The 21,477-nt window shown below is 52.3% G+C and overlaps 7 protein-coding genes across 7 annotated transcripts; 4 read left to right on the plus strand and 3 right to left on the minus strand.

The window, feature by feature from the left end:
* Nucleotides 1-1,609: 1,609 nt before the first annotated feature.
* On the plus strand, nt 1,610-4,211 carry UV8b_05059 (uncharacterized protein; the record flags this gene model as incomplete). Its single annotated transcript, XM_043142557.1, has 3 exons — nt 1,610-2,539; nt 2,666-4,149; nt 4,202-4,211. The coding sequence occupies 3 exons, from the start codon at nt 1,610-1,612 to the stop codon at nt 4,209-4,211; spliced, it is 2,424 nt and encodes an 807-aa protein (XP_042998491.1).
* Nucleotides 4,212-5,117: 906 nt separating this feature from the next.
* Nucleotides 5,118-5,435, minus strand: UV8b_05060 (uncharacterized protein; the record flags this gene model as incomplete). Its single annotated transcript, XM_043142558.1, has 2 exons — nt 5,118-5,243; nt 5,301-5,435. The coding sequence occupies 2 exons, from the start codon at nt 5,433-5,435 to the stop codon at nt 5,118-5,120; spliced, it is 261 nt and encodes an 86-aa protein (XP_042998492.1).
* Nucleotides 5,436-6,387: 952 nt separating this feature from the next.
* On the plus strand, nt 6,388-8,114 carry UV8b_05061 (uncharacterized protein; the record flags this gene model as incomplete). The annotated part of the gene is made up of 3 exons (XM_043142559.1): nt 6,388-6,492; nt 6,562-7,005; nt 7,146-8,114. The coding sequence occupies 3 exons, from the start codon at nt 6,388-6,390 to the stop codon at nt 8,112-8,114; spliced, it is 1,518 nt and encodes a 505-aa protein (XP_042998493.1).
* Nucleotides 8,115-8,846: 732 nt separating this feature from the next.
* UV8b_05062 (uncharacterized protein) lies at nt 8,847-10,428 on the minus strand (the record flags this gene model as incomplete). Its single annotated transcript, XM_043142560.1, has 2 exons — nt 8,847-9,989; nt 10,081-10,428. The coding sequence occupies 2 exons, from the start codon at nt 10,426-10,428 to the stop codon at nt 8,847-8,849; spliced, it is 1,491 nt and encodes a 496-aa protein (XP_042998494.1).
* Nucleotides 10,429-11,809: 1,381 nt separating this feature from the next.
* Nucleotides 11,810-13,685, plus strand: UV8b_05063 (uncharacterized protein; the record flags this gene model as incomplete). The annotated part of the gene is made up of 2 exons (XM_043142561.1): nt 11,810-11,887; nt 11,982-13,685. The coding sequence occupies 2 exons, from the start codon at nt 11,810-11,812 to the stop codon at nt 13,683-13,685; spliced, it is 1,782 nt and encodes a 593-aa protein (XP_042998495.1).
* Nucleotides 13,686-14,339: 654 nt separating this feature from the next.
* On the minus strand, nt 14,340-16,713 carry UV8b_05064 (uncharacterized protein; the record flags this gene model as incomplete). The annotated part of the gene is made up of 2 exons (XM_043142562.1): nt 14,340-14,453; nt 14,599-16,713. The coding sequence occupies 2 exons, from the start codon at nt 16,711-16,713 to the stop codon at nt 14,340-14,342; spliced, it is 2,229 nt and encodes a 742-aa protein (XP_042998496.1).
* A 2,219-nt stretch (nt 16,714-18,932) lies between these two features.
* UV8b_05065 (uncharacterized protein) lies at nt 18,933-21,143 on the plus strand (the record flags this gene model as incomplete). The annotated part of the gene is made up of 1 exon (XM_043142563.1): nt 18,933-21,143. One exon carries the CDS (start codon nt 18,933-18,935, stop codon nt 21,141-21,143), a length of 2,211 nt encoding a protein of 736 aa, XP_042998497.1.
* Between the last annotated feature and the right edge of the window lie 334 nt (nt 21,144-21,477).

A 21,477-nucleotide genomic window follows, 5' to 3' on the forward strand; every position in this document is an offset into this window, starting at 1 on the left:
TGTTCGGCCACCGGCTAGGCTGCAACAGACAAAGCTTACCAGCTACAATGGTACACGCAATAGCAATGATGGGACATCGCCTTGGCCGCTGACCAAAAGAAGCGGGAAATCGATTTCAGTGAGAAATCGGAGAAGGACCCGTCTACATTCGGTTCAGGCGAGATTGTTGCCCCCAACTCTCAGTATTCTGGACACAATTGAAGGGGATGCTCCACGATTCTTGAAAATTGCAGCTCGTACAGCAAGGCGCCGCATCGATCAAGGTCGCTCTAGCGCGCACAGAAAAATTATACAGCTTGCGACCCGTCAGGATCAACTCGATGCAGCATCCGTCCTACAACATTGGCGTTCGGGATCCATCAAGCAGAGTGAACCAGTTTCCCAGAAAGTAAACGCCCTCGAGAAGAACATTATTAGAGGACACTTGACAGAAACGTCAGGAAATATCTCTCGCGAGGCTGTAAGAAAGCCGCAGGCTGTAATGGGCTGTACCCGGAAGTTCGTGAAAGAAGTTACTGGCGGCTCAGTAAATTACTCGTCGAGTAATCATCAGACACCGTCGTTTGCAAAGCTTGCTAGGACGACGGATGGTTTAAAACAGCAGACGACAGTTAGCTCTATCCGTCCGGCTCAACTAGAAACACAACCCCGATACCGTACAACAAGAATCGAGTTTCATTCCCGAAAACGGCATCTCGATCATTTGTACCAGCACAACCCTGCTACTTTGACACGGGAAGAACTAAGGTTTGACACATCATCTGTTCTGGAGCGGAATCAGATACCCACTTTGACGAATTTCGACAACGTAAAAGCAACCTCGCAATGCGGCAGGCTGCCGAATAAGAAACCTGGAACCAGGATCCGCAAGAAAGCTTGTCCTCAAAAAGTTGACCTCAGCGAACCACAATACAGATACGCAAAAGATCCAATTCCTAGCAGATACCCTGCTGAACTTACAAGAACCTCGCTGAATCCTGTCGAAGGAAGGCTCCTCGGCCTAGGTCCGTATGGTACACAGTACACTCACCATTTTGAGATACTTCCCTTTCATCCAGGGGTCTTTTTTCATGAATCAACGCTTATTGGACGTGGCTTTTTGCAGTCATGTGCCACTTCCGCCTTCTCGAACGCATGGATAGATCCGCGACCTGCTATATCGCTGTCTGTCAACGATCACGTTTTTGATTGGGGCCCTTGGAATGCTCAAGTGTCATCGGAACTTGGCGTACTGACGGATTTGGTTGCCGAATACATTGAAGGCCAACTGGCCATGCAAGACGAGGAGGCATGGCCCGGCTCGAGTCCAGTCCAAATAGCGGACTTCATCCTTAGCTATGTCAAGGGATCTGTTACAATTGCCGCAGGTCAAAAGCTGCCAGTGGTTTCACGATTTTGTGAAAGCCTTGAAGCCTTTAATCTCCGTGTTGATGCTATGATTCGGAGAAGCTTTCCAGAGAATATCCGAATTGCCAATGACGTCTTGCAGGTGTATGACAGGCTCCTTCTTACAGCATTCGTCGTACTTAGAGTTTGTCGCGAAGAACCAACCTTGACACCTCAGGTGCTGATATGTGAACAACTGCTTCTATCTATTGCCAGCACAGACATGTTGGTTCTTTTCATACTGGGAATGGATAAGCTTCGGAATCTGTATGCCAGGTTGAACGACAAGAACTTCAGAGACCGTGGCATTCGGGAGGACGTTCGAATCATACACTCTTGGGTCATGATAATGAGAATCCTGGACCTGGCTCAAATTCCCCGGGGCTGCTTTTGGGACGTTGCGCGACAATACATTGGCCAAGAACAGGACACGTCAAGCTCAGATGCCCGAGATCATGAACGTGTTTGGGAGGACATGTTCACGCTACTGCCTCTTGTTGAATTCAACAGCTCTGGTGTAATTCAAAGCGGCAGCCGCCACGATGCTTCCAAAGATGGGTGGGCCATCCCTCAGAGCCTGCTACGGCGAGTATTTCAGCTTTATGAAGCCAACCATCGCCAATCTGCTGGTTTCAACGATTACTGCCGAGCACTAGTAGGAAGATGTTATTACCTTGTTCGAGAGTGGGGATGGCACAAGTGTGTTAGCGTCGTGGGCCTGATGTTTGATTTTTTCGGCTCACAACAACTTGCCCATCTGCGGAACGAGGAGGTGTACCAGTCCCCACGGTTTCTGGAGAACCTGGCCGGTGAGCCAATCCTGGATATTGAAGTTGGTGACCCCTGTTTTCATATTTTCCTCAAACTTGTAGCAGTTGCGATACGGAAGTTTCGAGACACCGACTCGGTGAAGGACATTCGGAACCTCGTCGCCAGGACGATGCCTAATCACAATCGGCAGCATAACAAGGATGAAAGTGTGCACCCGCGCGACCTGGCTGCCTTGAGAAACCATCACGACCTGCTATGTACGCTGTTCTGGGCAGCACCACCTGAACTACGCCCAGCCACTGCCCTGATTCAGAACCTCGTCTTACCCGCAACATCGCACAAAGAGGCGTGCCTAATTAATCTGCACGCCTGGACTCAACTTGTACGCTTTATACTTGCCTCCGGACAGGCTGGAAAGTCATGGAAACCTTTTCATATCTGGCGAGCCTCAATTTTTGAACAAGTTCACAATCAGTTCATTTCCGTAGCTTCTGACGTTGAACAACAGCTGACATTGCTACGAAGGCAAGAGAGCGTCTCAATCAGCAAGGATGTGGTCAATGCAACCATTGCCCACAACAAAGCTGTTTTGAAAGACATCATCTACGCGAGTGCTACGGCCTCCTTGGACGCGATAAGATGTGCGCCGGATTTGTTTTCTGCAACTTTTGCCATAAATACGGCCCAGCTACGTTTCATCTTCATGCATTTCTCCGAGGCACAACCTGAGCTAGACTGGCGAATTCTGAGAAGATCCTTGGAGACGTTAGAATCAATGCTTTCAAAAATCGACGATTTCAAAACGAATGAAGAGAGCCAGAGGAGTGACTTTCAAATATCAAATTCAGCCCAAGCCGACGACGCTCTCTTAGTTTTGGACCGGGGATTGTCGCAAAGCTTTTTCAGGTTAACAAGGTGTGCACTGTCTGGCGCTGACGATGGCCTGTTACCTTCATTTGAAACGGAGCGCCTTCATTGCGTGGAAGAGATCGTCACTCTCGCCGCCAGGATTACCATGAGGTTTGTCGATGGAGGCCTCATGAGACTTTCAGGTGCTTTCGAGTCATGCAAATACCAACTATTCAACGGGCTACCACACCAATTGGACCTTCATCAGCGCAAATATCTGGGTTTGTTCGTCAAAACCCTGCTACAGTATGACTTGGAAAATCCTGAGGATGCAGGCTTTAGCTTGTTTGAAGTTTGGCTCTTGTCACTCGCAAGCCCTTGGATGACTCTTGAGTACGGTATAGCACTCGGCAAACAGCTTCATCGTCGTGGGGAGGCATTTGTGTCTGACATGGTCGCCGACTTGACTGGGCCGCCTGATTACGATATCAGCCGTGCTTTATTTGAACATGGTATCTCGTCCATGCGCCAAAGTCTGGGTGATGCTGGTTCCTGCCGTAAAAGAACCCTGACCAAGGAGTATTCGTTGATCCTGAAGAGGCTTATGGATCAAGTCAAAAGTGACCTGAGGACTACGGTTGCTAAGCCTGCGGAGCATTCCAACTACGTCGTCTTCATTCAAGGCATAGTTTCACTGATCAAGATTCACGGGTCTAGCATCTGCGTGGTTGACGATTATTTTTATCAGACAAGCAAAGAGTACTCACCATCTACGGAGGACCCGAAATTACACATGGCAAATTTGATGTCATACGGTTTGCAGTTGCATGACGGTGACATGCGCATCAGCTACCGCCTATTCTACCTTCTTTTCAACAATGCCAAATCGTCCATTGTCGAGGAAAAGATGAGGGATGAAATCGAGCTGCTTCGGAAAGGAATGACTAATCGTGGGATTAAATGTTTCATATTGAACAGCATGCTTCCAGCTGTGATAAATGCCGCGTTTCAGGAGCATGATGCGTACATGTTGCTCGATATATACACGGAAGTTTTCCGTCTCTACTTTGCTGGCGAGGTCGTTTCTCGGGAGCTTCTGGCGGAAGACCTGACTTCAACGTGCACAGTATTGCAGGCAATATTGTATGGAATGATTGCGATTCAATCAAAGTCTGGAATACTAACCAAACTGCAGCTCCATTTGATCAAGCAGGTGACGGAACTCGAAAACTTTCTTTGGCCATCCATCCATGCGTTGTCAGCTTCAAGCTCGGAAGCGCCGGGGTGGCCGATGTTGTGGACCATGCTGTCTGACATGTGGGAGGCGATGTCTGTGGCCGAGGCCTTCCTGAGAGACCGCCGCTCGACTGCCCCAAGGAAGAGTGACGTATCCAGCCAGAGGCTTCTTGCTGGCCTGGAACGAGCGCGAGGAAGAGAATATGTGGTTGGCAGAGACGTGGCGATTTTCACCCAGAACATTGTGGAGGACGTGCGAAAGGATTGGGATGTATCTGAGCAAGGTATTTCGATACAGATACAGGGATCGAAACGGGATATGGTCAGGGCTCGCATTCCAGCAATTGCTCGAAGTGATATAGAGAGCCTTGTTGATGACTTGCATGACGGAGTACAAAACTGGTGCTGGTGGTGGCGCAGGGCAAATGGATTGCTTGGTTCGACACATGTGGTTAGCGATGTCTTTTGACAGCATTAGAACGGCGTTCGTTGGTTTGGTCTTTTTCTTATCCAGCTCTCTTTTTCTCTCCTTTGCTGTCTTTCTGTCTCTTTTGGCACATATATCCAAGGACTCCGTCGAGGCAGACATTGCTCAAGACAAAGCGGTGATGACGATGACTCAGGAGACCGGCCTGTCGACACATGAGCATATATGATTGAGGGAGACGAGCTCTGGTCCGACACGTTGCGATTTCCATGCGTGCTGAAGACCTACACCACTTGTTCTACGGGACCAAATCACCAAGCCTCGGAAGATGGCATGTGCTAATTCTTTTAACCTATGGCGAATAACCACTATCCTTTGGGCTCATGCCACAGTAGGAACAAAGCCGCGTCAAAGTCTTGCTGCTGCTAAAGGAATAGATAATAGCTGTCTAAGGGAGAATACAGAAGTAGGTTCCGCCATTTTCACACTTCGCATAGTCACTACCATCCTTGTTGAATACACGTCCGTACGGATTTTTCAAATAAGGAAATCCTTTCCCAGGGCCGTATCTACACTAATAATATCCATTAGCATCTGACAGTATGTGGACCTAAACTTTTTTCATACTTACACAGTAAACAGGGTAAGGAGAATTATAATTGCCGGGGCAGTAGTCTTGGCGAAGTTGTTTAGAAGTGCTGCACCAGACTCGTATATCTTGGCAAGCGGCCATGGTAGCCATGAGCAAAACGGGAATGAGTTTCATGATGTTGAAGGCTGTTCCAGACTTATCTTATGGGACAAGTTTTCAGCGGGTTCAAAATGCAGTTTGAAAAAAAAAAAAAAAAAGAGTACCGGTTGATACAGTCCTGCTGGCGCAAGATTTCAAAATATGTATCATCTGAGAAACAACCATGCCTTAAGTAACAAAGGGCAGCGGATCGATCCCTGGACTTTTAGGCTAAAACCCTGCAGACCAAGAAGACAAGGACATGGGCTAAATGATATACTATTGCAAGGGGGTTGCCATTCCTGCGCCTTTATATCCATGTGCAGTGCAGTGTAGGTGTAGTAGGGTTATGGTCTGTTTCTGATCGTGTTCCTGCCATATCCGTAACAAAATCTGCTGGTAAGAACTCGTCTGGTAACAGGTGCAGCAGTGGAGAATGCCGCTCAGACGGGCGATCACAAGCCTGACCGCAATAATGAATACTCTTGACCGTACCGACTTGATCTCATAAAGTTCAAACTAAATGAGAGACGAAATCCACGGGCATGTCAAAGATTGGATCTGGCGCCTTCCACTTTTGACGGACCGGGTCAATGGAGCCAATGTTACTGGCCGCATGGACGCTCAGACCCACCTCGTCTGCAACGCTGAGCGTTTGCGCAGAGTACAGTAACATGAGTAAGATGGAGTTTTTCTCTTTCTTTATAGTTCATCCCCCTTCATACCGATACTCCGCCGCTTGGCAAGCGAGCGATACCGTACAAAGGTCCGTACAAATGTCAATGGTAATGGTATTGTGCTCGGTACCTGCCTTCCTACTGCCGCGGAGATAAAAAAAAAGTGGAACCACTCGGCCGAGCCGTTGGGTGTTTGTCTTTGCGACGAAGGGTTCGATTCTCTTGCCCCAGCCTTCCTTGGTCGAGCAGAGCAACCACCTCGGGGTTTTTCCAGCAACCTCCCCAACGTCAGCCCGCTCTCGCAACAGGCCATGGGTAGCCCCTTTTGGTTACCTGATGAGGCATTGCTGGCACCGATGGTGACCAACTTCCCAGGCCGAGAGACCCAGATCAAATCGCTGGCGACGCTCATCCATGTAAGATGCCATGCAAAGCATGTCGAGCCCAGCGGGGAAAATGCTAATCTCGCAATCGATCCCCGTTAGCCCGATGCTGCGCCATGTCGAAACATTGTGCTTCACGGCACTGAGGCCACGGGGAAATCATGCGTCACCGAAACCACCTTGCTTCAGATCGCTGAGCAAATCACTGCCCAGCCGCAGAGCGGAGGCTTCAGCTACGCGGTTGTGAATGCGTCGCAATGCATCACCACGAGACACTTGTTCGAGCGCATCGTGGCCTCTGTGATGGATGCCTTGCAGCTGGGCGGGGGCGTCCACGCCAGCCGCTCGTCCTTGGTTCCCGCAGCTCCAGCTCGCATACAGAGACGGTGCGAAACGTTGGCGCAACTGTCCATCACCCTGAGCGCCATGCTGAAGGAGCCCACGAGGGACCCGCGATGGAGGTTTGTCCTAGTGTTAGATGCCATTGATAAGCAAAGGGATGCGCCACTGACTTTACTCCCCGGACTCGCTCGACTATCAGAAACGGTGAGTTTACAGGCACCCACGTACATATATGCTCTTCTTTATACTTTGTACACGGGACGCTACAAACCCATGACGCATGACACATGCGAAATACCGTTGCTTCGTGATGCGGCTAACAGATGCTGCTCTCGCTACAACAGATTCCCCGCCTTACCTCAGTCTTCATCGTCACCGCTCCGCCTGCGGCTTTTCTCCGCACTCCCGCCTCGGCGTATATTCGCTTCCCCCCCTATACGAAACCTGAATTCGTCCGCATCTTGGCCCTTTCACCACCCCCGCCCTTTGCCGGATTAACGCTGCAAGAAACAGCAGATCTGTGGACGAAATTTTGTGGCGCCGTCCACGACGCGTTCGTTCGATCCGCATCTCGTACGCTGCCTTCCTTCCGTCGCAGTTGTCGAGCACTCTGGCCGCGGTTCATAGGCCCCCTTGTGGCGGGAACCCATTCGGCCAAGGAATTTTCCAAGCTTTTGGTCGCAGCCCGAGTTCACTTTCAGGATGAATCGCTGTTGAACCCCAGCATCCTGTCCGTCCGGCCTGGCGCTTCGTCTTCGTCGCGGCCAACCGAAATGCGCAGCAAGACGCCATCAAACGCCACGGGTGCATCCCTCAACACCACCACGCCGGCAGCCGCGGATCTCACGGCTTTGCTACCCATCGCAGCCCGCTTGCTCCTCTTAGCCGCCTATCTGGCCTCTCACAATGCCACCAAGCACGATCTCACCCTTTTCTCGACATATCATCACGGCCGGAAACGCCGTCGAGGAGGCGGCTTCGTCGCCAGCCGCGGCAACCCCCGCACCAAACACCGCAAGATTGCGCGCAAGCTCCTGGGCGCCAACGCCTTTGTCATGGAGCGCATGATGGCCATATTCCAAGCGGTAAGGGCTGATTGGGCTCCCGAGGGGAGTGCCGTCGGCGCATCGGGCTTGGACGGCGATACCGGCATGGCCATAGCGACGCTTGCCAGTTTGCGATTGCTGGTGCGCGTTGGCGCCGGCGACGTCATGGACAGAGCTGGCAAGTGGAGAATCAATGTCGGCTGGGAAGCCATTCGAGCCATCGGACGAAGTATAGGGGTAGAAGTTGAAGAGTGGTTGATGGAATGAAAACATGGGGTTTCATGGACCGAACCCCCACATGCCGCCGCATGACCACATGCCGCAGCTGAGCGAATCTGCATACACAACATGTGCATGTTGTAAGACGCCGCAGAAATGTCGATGCTGACCCATGCTTGGCTTTTAAAAGACGCATACGCAAGGATTTCGCTAGCACGAGTGGGTCAGGGTGTAAAAGTTGGAAGGAACACTTTGCGCCTTGATAGACTTTTCGGTACATGTTACATGATGACCATGACTTCATGCTCAACAATCAGCCCCCATCAAATTCAAGATCATAGCACGTATCTGGCGTGGACAAGACACCATCGGTTTCATGGTAAACATCTCGCAAAAGCGGTACAGCCCCCCGGCGAGATCAGCAACTGGAACAGAAAAGGGCTCCCTAGCACCCTGTTCCTGTTCCCTTTATTTCTTCTTCTGGAAATTTGACGCCGAAAACTCCCGCTGCACAATTCGTGAAAGTGCAGTATACGCCAGAAACATCGGTGGCCGGACAAGATGGAGGACAGAATGACATGAACATGTCGGCCTCGAGAGATGGCTTTGACTATGGTCCCCTTTCGTTTTCACCCCCATCCATGGCTTCCATTGAAAATGATTCGATACCCAGCCTACCATTCATTGCGGGACTTGGACGCATTTTATTCGAAAAAAAAAATAAATAAATAAATAACCAAGCGCGACTGAGCCAGCCATTGTCTCCACGAAACGCGACATTCAATCATCGTATTTCCTCGAAGCACTTCCTGTATTCAAAGCTGGGTGCCCTCCATCGTAGGTACGGCCATCGGGGGACTTTTCTGGTTTTTCTTGCAGAGGAAGTAGTGGCGTTCCGTTGCGGGAGTCCATCATTAGGCGTGCCCTTCTATCAGCTTTATTGCTCTCACTCGTTCGGTCATACAGGTATAATCCGAGAAATGTCATGGCGATGCCCACTGCTTGCACTGATGTCGTGGGGCTGCGAAACCAGACAATGGCCAAGACGATGACGAAGACTCGTTTGATCAAGCTGGCTACCGAGTAGGTGACTGGCGACACCATGGATAGCAACACAAACGCCAAGATGTTCTGAGCAAAGTGGAAAACGCCGTTGAAGAGGAATTCAACCGCCAAGCGACCATGGTCCATTGCATCCTTCTTGTGGCTCAAGTCGAGAGAGCCGTCGTGCAAAAGGTCCTTGACGAGGGAGATGCCCTCGCTCCAGAACCAGATGGGCAGGGTAACGACGAACGCCATACCGGACGAGTAGCAAAGCAAGTTGAACTTGTCCAGTCTCTTGGACGGGCTGCCAGAGCCCTCTGCTTCGGCTTTAGCTGCTTCATTGAATATTTTCTTCGAAACGATGTTCTGTGTGACAAAAATGATTGTTGCCAAAAGAGCTTGGAGCACCCCAAGCATCTGCCCCCCATAGTTTGCTTTGCCAGAGCAGGCGAGCATGACGCCGATGGTCAGAGGAATCAACGACAGATATGTGGCTTGCGGGTACCGAATATCGTAGAATATCCTGTACGCTAGGACGGTGAATAACGGCGATAAGCCCTTGATGGTGTGAACAAGAGAGACGGGAATTTTAGCAGTGGCAGTGGAGCTGAGCAGATGGCCGCCGATTTGAAAAGCCGCGAGCGGTAACGTGGCTGCAAACACTTCTCGAGACGGTTGCGCAATGGGATGTTTCAACGTCGATACATTCTGTCGAAGCCAGGGAAACCGGGAAGCTAGCCATGCCATTAGAACGCAGAGCGACGAGACGAAAGCAAACTGAATAAGCGTCAAAGTTGCCGGCCTTTCAAAGGCGTTCAGGATGGATTTCGATGACGTGTTGGTCAAGGCGGAAGAGGTGTACCACATGAGGCACAAGACCTAGAGCCAATTACACATCATTAGAACCCGAACAGGCTTGGTAAATAAACCCCTTGGCCCGTTTTTGACGTGATGGTAGGAGAATGCATACAACAAGCTTGGGAGAGACGGGAGCCCGCAGCGCATCGGCAATTTCATGGGCGTTTTGGCTGACGCTCCCCTTTCGAGTTCGAATGGTGCGAATGGCATCGCTCAAGCTCTTTTGTCGACTGTGTCCACGCCCTGAGCCGCCAGACGACCATGGCGCAAGTTCCTGTGGACGGCCGTTCGATCCGTTGTAGTATGTTTCCTTTTTCGCCGAAGGTGCGGACCGTCGATCTGAATGGGACATGATGCCATTTGGGAGGCCATAGCCTGAAGCAGGCTTCAGGGGACTTGGCGACCGTGGGGTGCCATTGGCCATGCGTGGGACATCTATGAGATCGGGAAACTTTTCCATTGCACGAAGCAGTTAGCAGTCTGCAGCTGCCTGCTAGTTGCTAGGCAGCAACAGAACTGCAGCCGAATGGAGAATGGACCGATGGTGCGCAGAATCGTAGTTGGCGTGAAGCGTCGAATCGTGGGTCGTGGGTCGTGGGTCGTGGGTTGATGGGACGCTCCAGGTGCGTCAGGACGAGAAAAGAAATCAAGTTTATTTCGGGCGCGGATAACAGCTCCTGGCACCGATGCCAGACAGGTAGGTAGGTAGGTAGGTATGCTAAACGAACGGCGGGCAGAAGGCCAAGGTGAAATTGAAGGAGGGAAGCTACCGTGGTTTGGTCATGGCTAGTTGCAGACACAGTTGCCGATTGATGATCCTTTGACGGAGGAAAAAGGACGCGCGTGTCTGATAAAGATTGTGACCACAGAGCATTATTTACGGCTGGGGAGAGATACCAGACATTAGGTATACTCCGTGCAGCAACTTGACAAGTGCAAGGGGAACAAATGCAGAAAAAGGTTTCAATTTAACCTGGCCAAAGGAGTGCATGCAATTGATTGGCTGGCGGGTGTGGGCTCTACAGGGGCGGAGGGGCGACGAAGGAGCCTCAAAAGAAAAGCTGCAGTTCAGCTGAGTCAGGTACTATGTACCAGGCACCGCAAGTGTCCCAAGTAACAAATATCTGGCACCTAAGATGTGTCGACTGGGTCCGAAGCAGCTCGACAGCATCTTACTTGTCTGGCTATGCCTTGTTGATGTCGGCGCATGGTTGAGAATCATAATGGTTCCTCCCGCCCCCAACTGTTGGTTACTTTGGTTATTAGGGTGCCGCCGAATTCTTTGGCGTCAAAGGCACTAAAATATTTCCTTCCCCACAAGAGGTGGGGCAAGAACAAGATCAACCGACAATCGTCCGACCAAGACAAACACCCCCCCCCGTCTACCTAAGATAAGATGGGCGACCTTATTCTAAACCTCCAGGCTGATCAAGCCCGTCCGTGTTTTGCGTTTCTTCAAGGCAACCATACAACCATCCATCCAGCTGTCTATTTGTCCAAGCCATCAGCATACTATATCCCTCATTTTAACGCCTGCGCTCCACTTGAATGTACCTTTTCGATTTCTTTAATTTCGAATTTGGTAACAGCAAACCGTCGTTCGGAGTGCCGCAGTCAGCAAAATCCGAAACTGCTCGACAGTTGCCTCTGCCGCATTGACCTGCTCCAACCTACGGAACGCTGTGCTTTTGCGGTATGAGAGAAGACCCGAAACAGTGCATTGTTGCTGTCCCGGGTCTTTGCGCCTCCTCCCAACCTCCGACTCAAGCGTCGAACATAGCAGTCCTTTCAAGACAACAACAACAACAAGGCGGTGTCTTGTCGCAGGCACTGACTTCGCCATGGCCGCACCAAAATTGACCAAGAACCAGATGCGGAGGGCGAAAAAGAAGGAGCAAAAAAAGTCAAATCAGGTTCAGGTACGGCTCAGGCAAACCGAATGATGTTGCTATTCAGTTGCGCCCACAAGCGCGCTCCTGGGTGTTCGCTCTCGTGAAGCTAACCTGTCAGCAGGCTGCCGATACACCAGAGCAAGAAAATGCGCAAAACGAACAGAGCGCTGCCGAGGCCCTAGATGATTCCGACGCTGGCAAGGCCGGTACCGACACGGCCGGCCCTGTCGTCGCTGCTGACACCACTGTCCTCGATGAATCTCTCCAGGACGACCCAGCCTTCGCTGTTTACAAGGAAATCTTTGGCAAATTTGGCTCGTCTCTAAAGGAGGACGAGATCGCCAAGGAAGCAAATGCGGGCAATCAAGGCACTGTCTTGTACAGCGACGAGGACAACATTCCTGACGAAGACGACGAAGAAAAGAAGCCCAAGCTGTCAAAGAAGAAACGCAAGGAGCTAAACAAACTGTCTGTTGCCGAACTCAAAGCGCTCGTGTCAATTCCAGAGGTTGTGGATTGGCACGACGTATCTTCGTCAGACCCACGAGTTTTGGTACAGATCAAGGCACAGCGAAACGTCGTTCCTGTTCCGTCACACTGGTCTCTCAAAAGAGAGTATTTGTCTTCCAAGAGGGGTGTTGAGAAAGCCGCCTTTCGCCTGCCACAATTCGTCGCAGACACGGGAATCACAGAGATGCGTGATGCCGTTCTTGAGAAACAAGCAGAGCAGACTTTGAAGCAAAAACAAAGGGAGAGGGTGGCGCCTAAAATGGGACGTCTTGATATTGATTATCAGAAGCTTTACGACGCGTTCTTTCGCTTCCAGACCAAGCCAGAGCTTACTCGATTTGGTGAGGTGTATTATGAGGGGAAGGAGGCAGAGGTCGACTTTCAGCACTTTCGACCGGGTGAGCTTAGCGAAGAGACCAAGGAAGCACTGGGGATGCCTGCTGGAGCACCACCGCCATGGCTGATCAATCAACAACGATATGGTCCACCACCTTCGTATCCGACACTAAAAATCCCCGGCTTGAATGCCCCTCCCCCACCAGGAGGCTCATGGGGCTTTCACCCTGGTGGCTGGGGCAAGCCTCCTGTTGACGAGAGTAACCGACCGTTGTACGGCGGTGATGTGTTTGGCCTTGCGCAGAATGGAGCGCAGCCGCAAGGGCAGGCCCAGCTGCAATTAGGCGAGGGTGTAGATCGAACTCTCTGGGGCGAATTGCAACCTCGTGAGGAGGAGTCTGAAGAGGAAGAATCCGAGGAGGAATCCGAGGAGGATGAGGATGCCGACACTGGAGGACTGGAGACACCCAGCGGCATGGAGACCCCCAGCGGGTATTCTAGCACCTTGCACGAGTATGGCAGTGGCGTGGAGACATCGATGGCCGGGAAACTGGATCTGCGGAAAAAGCGCCAGGGCTACGAAACGGAAGAGTTGTCCACGCCTCGGTCAGCATACACTGTCTTGCCGGAACGGCAGGTACGTGCCGCGGGTTTCTTTGGTACCGACCGCGTGTACGACATCAAGGCCAGCCAGCGAGCAGGCATGCCTGTTCTGGGCTCAGAGGACGATTCCCGGAAGCGCAAGAAGCCGGGCGACGTTGACGTGGCCTTGGATGTCGATTCATTGAATCAGCATGACGGGATCAACAAAGACGCTTTAAGGAAAAAGTTTGAAGAGACCAACAGACAAGAAGGCATCGGCGCCAAGTGGGCGCACGACGACGACCTCACTGATCTCATTGCCGAAGAGAGCCGGAAGCGGCAGCGCACAGAAAAGGAGCTACGAGAGAAGAAGAGGGAAGCCCGACCCAGGTTCTGATATGATGCGTCAAAGCCCCACGAGCACACCACCACCAGCAACCCTGGGTACGAGATGTACAAGCAATTGATAAGTAATTGACGTCGTCGTGGCGAATTGGGGTGGGGGGGGGGGGGGGGGGGAGGAGGCGGGAAAGACCGCGAAGAGAGAGAAGGGGGGTGGGGGTTTCAAAATGGGTAGTCGATGATACGCTGCTACAGTCTTCACGCAAAGTTTTGGCGTTTACGTGGGTTTTGGGTGCACGCTGATTTCTGATAGAGCTGACTTGCGATGGTGTCCAGTTTCTCAGTTTGGCCCGACAGCAGTCTGTCTGTGTACAGGAGATGAGACAGAGTCGGCGGCATGTTTGCACTGGTCCCTGCGGTGTGGTTTGAAAAGCAAGCAACGCATTGCAGCCCTGCTGATGGATGCCTGCGACGGACGCCCTCTCCGGGCATTGGGTTCCTATATTCGCCGACCCTTGCACACAACCCATCACGGGTAAGCTATACAAATTCATCATGGGCCTTCCTTGAGTGTACGCGAGTTCGTAGGCGTGTAGTCACTGGACAGAGACTGGCTCGCCAGTCGCCTTGTCCCTGTTGAGCTGAGCCGAGACTTGTTTTTTTCTTGGAGTCCGACTACACCGACTGTTCTCCGCGAGCGCCTATCCCCCTAGTCAGAAGCTCTGCTATTCGTACAATCGTTGCATAACCAGCCCGGGCCTAACACGGGACCAAGAGCATCTTTCTTGATGCAATCAGCGTGGTATAGACGTTTCAAACATGCCTAAAAAAAGAGTGAAAATCAAACACGTCATCAGCACTCGCGCCAGGGCAAAGTCGGGCCAAACAATGGTAAAGGAGAGTGCTTTTTTCTCGTTTGTTTCTTTACAATACAAGCCGGAGGATAGGATGGGGGGTTCTTGTCTCACAGTGTTGGAGCATAACAGAAGGCGAGGCCCGATAACTGGCAACTGGCAGACGCGGCATCCGTTTGCGCTTTTGCGGATCTGCGAAGCTCGCGGCGACTGCTTCGTCGGTTCATCCTTTGCCCGTGGACTGGTGACGCCGTATCCTCGACCTCTTCCATTGACGGCGGATGATGTTCTCGCATCATTAATGCACCTGAATGCTTGCTGCATGTCTTCATCGCCCAAGACGTCCCTGGCCAAAAGCACGCTGCAGTGTTTGGCAAACTCCAGCATCCGATGCTCCGCACCAACCAACCAAGCAGCTTTCTCCGCAACGAAACTCAGCCAGGCACGCGCAAAGTACGCTGCAGATGTGATGTTCTGACGCAGAATGTAACCGTCCCACTCCCATATGTATTCCTTCTCTGCTGGGGTCACGTCGGAAAAGTCGCTTATGCTCTCGCGGTGCTTTTGAATCAACCACGTGTTGTCGGGAATGGGTTGAGGCACTTCCTGGCCAGCCTTCAATCTTGCCTTGCTGATGGGATGGAAGAGCGGCAGTGAAATGTCCGGAACCAGGGCCTTTTTGACTTGTGCTCCTCGGAGCCGGCGTGTTGCGGGTTGGGGCACCTTTGCAACCGGCGAGCCTGCGCTGAGCCGACCCAGTGTAGCTTTTACAGGCGATCTAAACGGTTCGTCTCCATCGGGTCCGAGTCGTGACTTGAGCCAGGATTGATCTCCTGAGCTTAGAGTTTGAATGCTGAATGGCTTGGCGGTTCGGACAAGGCAGTGGGTCCTTTGAGGCGACGCCGTCAGTTCCCGAAGCGGAGATACCCGGAACAGCGGCCCTTGGTTGGAGTTTTCCAAGATGTACTCAAAGTGCGGATGCCAGTGTTGCAGATGCAGTCGAAGCTGGTCCATGGACTCGTGGTACGCGCCGCAGCTGATGCAGCGGTAAAAATCCAGCGAAATGGGCTGATCCGACGGTAAGAGATACTGTACCCGGCCTTGGCTTGTTGCTTCGTGGGGACTTTGCCCCCGCTGCTTCTTGTCTCTCTCGAGTTGCTGGTCGCTTAATATCTTCAGGTTGTACACCTTGTTCTTTGCTCGCGCTCTCAGTGACCGAGACGGGGTTTGGTCGCCGCCAAACTCGTCTTCGTGATCTTTTGGGGATTCCACAGCGTCCACGTGCCCGTTGATGCCATTGACAACAGTGCCATTCGCGAGCGGGCTGATTACGTTGTTGCTGAACAAGTCCGAGTCGGGGTCGACTGCAGTGATGCAAGACATGGAACCTTTGTCGAGTTGTCGTGGGGTCTTGAGCCCGGCTGTCCACCGAAGGTCGACATCCATGACATAGTTGGTCTGGTAGCTGGATTGATCCGACGGGTATCTTGTAGATAAGCTTAGAGGGTTCTTCAGCCTGCCGAAGACGGCATCAAACCTGCTGGAAAGAGTCCAATGCTGGGTCGTGCACCATGGCGAGTACAGTGTTTCGGCGGGAATCCCAAAGTCGTGCGAGTCAAGAGGGGGCCAATGAATGGAATTGGCGGATTCCAGCTCAATGAGCACCTGGTATGAGTCTGATAGGTCGAAGCCCCCATCGTCCGGCCTGTTAATAAGAATGCTGTAATGAGGAACAAAAAAGGGTCGCGGCAAGTCAACGCGGGCTACGCGATGAGGACCCGCGGGGTTCTTGAAAGTGGTCAAGTCGCACATTTGACTCTGGCAGTGTAGAACTTGAGGCGGCCCTGAGCTCGTATCCAGGATGGTGACTTTACATCGCGCCTTGATAGCAAGCACGTCGCAGGGGAGAGCAGGCTGGTATGACTTGACCCTTTTCGAGTCCTTGTGGAGTATCTTGAGGACTTCAATGCGGAGTGTTGAGCCAGACTCGGACATGCGCGGTGACGCGATGAGATGGTCAATGTCGAGAGCGTCAGGGGATGAGATGCGACGACGCTTTGTGGGCCTGGCCTCGTTGGCTTCGCCGTGGTGAGGCACTTGAGGTAACTTATGCATGGGGGAGGATATGATATTCCCCATGACTGATGACTCCTGAAGAGCCTTGACTCCCCTGAGCCAGGTGCGACGAAGGAAGGGGGCTGTCCGCTTGCAAGGGCTATGTACCGTCATGTTTGTGACCCATTCAAAGGACGACAGCGGGTGGTAATGAAGTCACCAAGAGGCAGGTTTGCAGTCAGTAGGTTGCAGTCGGGAGAATGCAAGCTTCGACTTAGGATTTCCTCAAGGGCCTTTGAGGCATGGTTCCTGCGGGTTTTCTTGTAAGCGAATGCCGACTCGGTGGTGTCCAAGGGCGTTTACGGAAAGCTGAACACGGCAAAGGCCTGCGGACCTGGGAGAGATGGAGGAGAGGAATTCTGTCTGGTTGGTGGTGGTGGTGGTGGTGACTGAGTGATTGAGTGAGTGAGTGGGTGAGTGAGTGAGGATTTTTGGCAGGCAGACCGTTTGCCTGAGGGGGTGGTGGAGCTGGATGGGCTCAGTGTTGGGCTATCTATAACAAGAGCGTGTGCCTGGCCAGGGACGACAATGCGTTTCCGAGATGGGTGAGAAACGAGGCTCACAGAAACGTGTTGGCGCATGCAATCGAGAACAGCAGTGAGACGCGTGATGATGGGTAGCAGGGGGATGTCGTCTATCGCGATTCCGAGAAGGGCTTAGCGCGGCCAGGCCGAACGTGAGTGGACGGGATGGGCCAAGTCAGCGACCTCCCCGCAGTTGAAGGTTGCTGCCTGGCTGCATGTGCCTGGCTCTTGGACCTGCCAGGCACCTTTGAGGCGACTTTACAGGTGGGAGTTAGTGGTGGTGGTGGGTGGGGTACCAGCTGACCTTGTAGGACCAGCCTAACCTAACCTTAGCTACACTTAAAAGTACCGTTTACTGGTTGGCTCAATTGTTCGAATCAATCCAAGCTGTTGCTGATTTGTTGATAAAATTCGGACCAACAGGAATTTCCCTTCGATCCGGATACCTCTAGGTACCTTGGGTAGTTACGGAGTAGGCATCGAAAAGCCAGACGTGGAATAATGAAATCGATTGCTATATAGCAATGGGCATTATCAAACCTACCTAAAACGAAGGCAAGGTTCCTTCCTATACTGCCATATAGTATAGAGCGGCTCACAAACCCTTAGACCGACTTATAAGGGATCGCGATTAATTTATAAGAGTCTAAAGGCTTGATTCTTCCAAGCTAGCATGCGTGCGGCGAGAGCTGTCATGTGACACGACTGTACGCAGCGCCCTTGTAGTGAAGAGTGGGGACTCAAAAGACAAACTGCTTTTCACACGGAAAAGCTGCTCTCATATGAGGTCAAGTACCTAGTATTCCGGTGGCATTCAACAACTACCTCCTTGATTGGTAGCCAAAGCAAACAAACGAAGTCGACAGCATCGTTCCTTGGCGCCCAAGGTTCCTGGCCGGGGAGATCGTACTGCTGGAAGTAGTCTGGTCTGGTTAGGTACATTAGGTACATACCAGGAGGTAGGTACCTTAGGTACCTGTCTAGGAGGTAGGTTAGGAGGTAGGTACCTGTCAGGAAGCTTGCAGGAGAACAGCTATATTGAAGAAGGTTAACAAGCACTGACTGACCAGTACTTGCTGCACCAGCTATTTATAGTGTGCACGGGGGTAGCCCTAAGGGGCTACTGCTCCCTCGGTTACATGTGCCACATTCTAGCCGAACATTCCCGATAAATATACGAATCCACCGATATCCCCGGCAACAGTACCTACCTACCTCCTACCTAGGTAGGTACCTTACCTAGGCAGTGTTGTTGGCTTGTAAAACTGGGAAGCTTGACCCGTTAGATGCATAACGCAACACGCCACCACCAAAAGCGTCATTTGACCCTAACGGTTACAGTTTTCCCCGGCTGCAGCATTCCCGGCTGCAACTGCTGCAGGATGCAAGGCTGACCGACCCCAAGTCACACAAGCCAGCTTCAACCGAATCGATTTCACGCCCCACCAGCTAGCCGTGACTCGGTTCTCTCTCCTGCCGAGATAGAGCTTCTGAATCAACCTCGAAGGACTCGAGTAAATTGTCCCTCCCAGTAGCTCCCGATATCCTGTAACCGCATCGAAAAAGGTCTGATGACAGTGCAGGTTTAGCTCAGCTCCCCGGTCGTTTCGTTGCCTGCACTGATTCTGTTGCCAAAGCTCCCGCGTCTGCTCAAGTGCTGCCAGACTGCGCGCCGAACTGACCTGTTGGCCTGCTCATCCATCCTCACCCGAGCGCATGGGATAAACCGTCGGTGCACAGGTTGTTGTTGGATGTTTCCCATGGTGGGTGGGTTGACGGTTGACCAAGAGCCTTTCGGGTGGGGCGGAAATGGCTATAGCTCAGACTTCAAGCTCGCGACGACGCGACCTGGCATCTAATCGTCGCAATGTCGCTGGGTCCCGGACTCGGAGACTTGCGAGGCCCAACTATGCCGAGGTGTCGACAGATTCAGATGAGTCCTTTGGTGCGACGTCAAGATCCTCTTCCCCAGCTGGCTTGGAACAGCAGTCCACAGAAGACGAGCTGGAAACGAAACCATCGCAAACGCCGTCTTTCGGAGCAGCAAGACGAAGCAATCCGAAAAGGATGACGGGGAAAAGAGCTAGAGCTTCGCTAGCGAAAGCTGGAGATGAGCATGCGTCGTCGCCACCTGGGCGGCCTGAACGCATTGGTCAAAAACGAAGCCGATGCAGCTCCCGTCGCCCAGGCAAGCGGCGCAAGTCGCCGTCTGGAACCGGCTTCGATACCCCCTGCAACCCCAACACTGCGATTCCCGACTGGAAAGATCCTCGGATTACCTTTGAGTGTTGGACGGATATTTTCCTGTACGCTGCCGGAGAAGGGTCGAGAGACATGCTCTCCAACAGCTGGCTCATACAAGCCGCTACCACCTGCAGAGCCTTCACCGAGCCTGCCTTGACAGCAATCTATCGATGCCCAGTAATCAAGACTACGGCCAAGGCAAAGCGCCTGGCTCTCCTGCTTGAGCGCCCTCCTTCGGAAACCTTGTACAATTATCGCGCCAAGGTTGATGCCCTCCAAGTAAACGTCCACATCGTGCCGCAGCAAAGCCTGTATCCAATCATTCATCCACTCACGCGTTTGAAAGAACTCATCATATACACGCCTCTTGACCAGCCGCCTTATCGGGATCTGGACAAAACACTACGTTGGCACTACCCGGAAGACATTTTCCGCGCTCTTGCCAGTTCCCACGGCGACGCTGCGCACGCTGCGCACGCAAGCAGCAAGCCCCTGCCAACAGTCTTGAAGAGCTGGGAATGGAGCGGCAGGTTCGTCGGCGGTTTCGTGGCCGACATTGGCGCCATGGCGCGTCTTCATCAGACGGCGCCATTTGCCCACCTCACCAGGCTCAGCCTGACCAACTTTCAAGTGCCGTCCCTCAAAATCTTGCGGATAAAGTCTGAAGAGGAAGAACTTGAATCGTACCACCAGGATGGGGTCGTCATTCAATCTCTGGCGCAAGCCATCTCACACCTAAGCGAGCTGAAACACCTCGTGTTTGAATCCTCTACTGTAATGAACGATCGCCTGTTCCCTCTTCTGCCCAAAGGTCTCACCCACCTTGAACTCATCAACTGCTGGGAAGTCAAGTCGGATGACCTGGCGGCCTTCCTCCGGACGCACGGCAGTGATTTGCGGGCCTTGACCCTCATGCATAACCAATCCCTTGATCTGGGATTCTTGACTGACCTGGCGGACACGTGCCCCAACCTAAGGGAGCTTCATATGAATCTATCATACTACCGCCACCATGACTGTGTAAATGACGCCGACCCGATGTATGAACAGGCTCTGCTCCCGAGCCAGACGCCAGATTGGCCCTCTAGTCTCCGAGTGCTGGATATTGAGCACATACGGGACTGGTCAGTAGAAACCGCCGAGATGTTTCTCCAATCCATCATTGACAGCGCGCCAAACCTGCCCAATCTGCGACATGTTGCGATTAAAACCATGCTCGACATTCCTTGGCAAGCACGTGCAACCATGCGGCATAAGTGGCGTACCAGGATGGAAAGGGTCTTCCTACGACCCTTCGTGCCGCCGCATCGCCTCGCGGCCACGAGAGCACCGCCGAATGATGAGCCTACGCCGCCGTCCGGAAATGACCCTGACGAATCAGCAACGGCGTCGTCTCGACGGGGCGGCAGAATCGCCTCCTCCAACAGCCAAGTCCATGCGTCCCACGGCCAGCCTGGCAGATCCACCCGCCCCCGACGAGGCACGAAGCTCTCGTACAAGGAACCCGATACCGATGAAGACGAGTTCGACCTGGAAGAAGAGGAAGAAGAGGAAGCAGACAAGTCCAGCCAATCAAGCCTAGCGCACGCGAGGGATGATGATGATCACAACCCCTCCTTTATCCAAGGCAAATGCTCGACGGTGTACATCTTGTTTGACAACCAAAAGGTGAGAGAAGTACAATACAGCATGGAGGATTTTGGATCCGAAGCATCCGACTCGGAAGAGGAGTGGGATGGCGACGATCAAGACGACGACATGGCTGTGGTCTTTTGAAGGCGTCAAGGCTTTACTGTTTTTTGCTCACTTTACATTTTTGTCGTCTTACCTTGCGTGTTTCAATCCTTGCCGAACCCTGGGTACGACTATGAACCTGTAGATTGGCTTCCTTTCTTCCTTTCTTCCTTTCTTTTCTTTTCTTTTCCCCCCACCTTATTTTCCCTTTTTTTTTTTTTTTCTCTTCTCTCATTTGATTGCTTCTGCAAAAAGTAATCACAACCTGGCGGGCAGGAAGGGACAACTGGCTTTTCTTTTCTTTTTCTTTTTTAAACACAGCGCCTGAGGATGGGCAGCGTTCCGAACCTTACTGTAGTTCGATGGAACCGGGCAC

This window comes from Ustilaginoidea virens, chromosome 4, assembly GCF_000687475.1.
Source record: "Ustilaginoidea virens chromosome 4, complete sequence".
NCBI lineage: Eukaryota > Fungi > Ascomycota > Sordariomycetes > Hypocreales > Clavicipitaceae > Ustilaginoidea > Ustilaginoidea virens.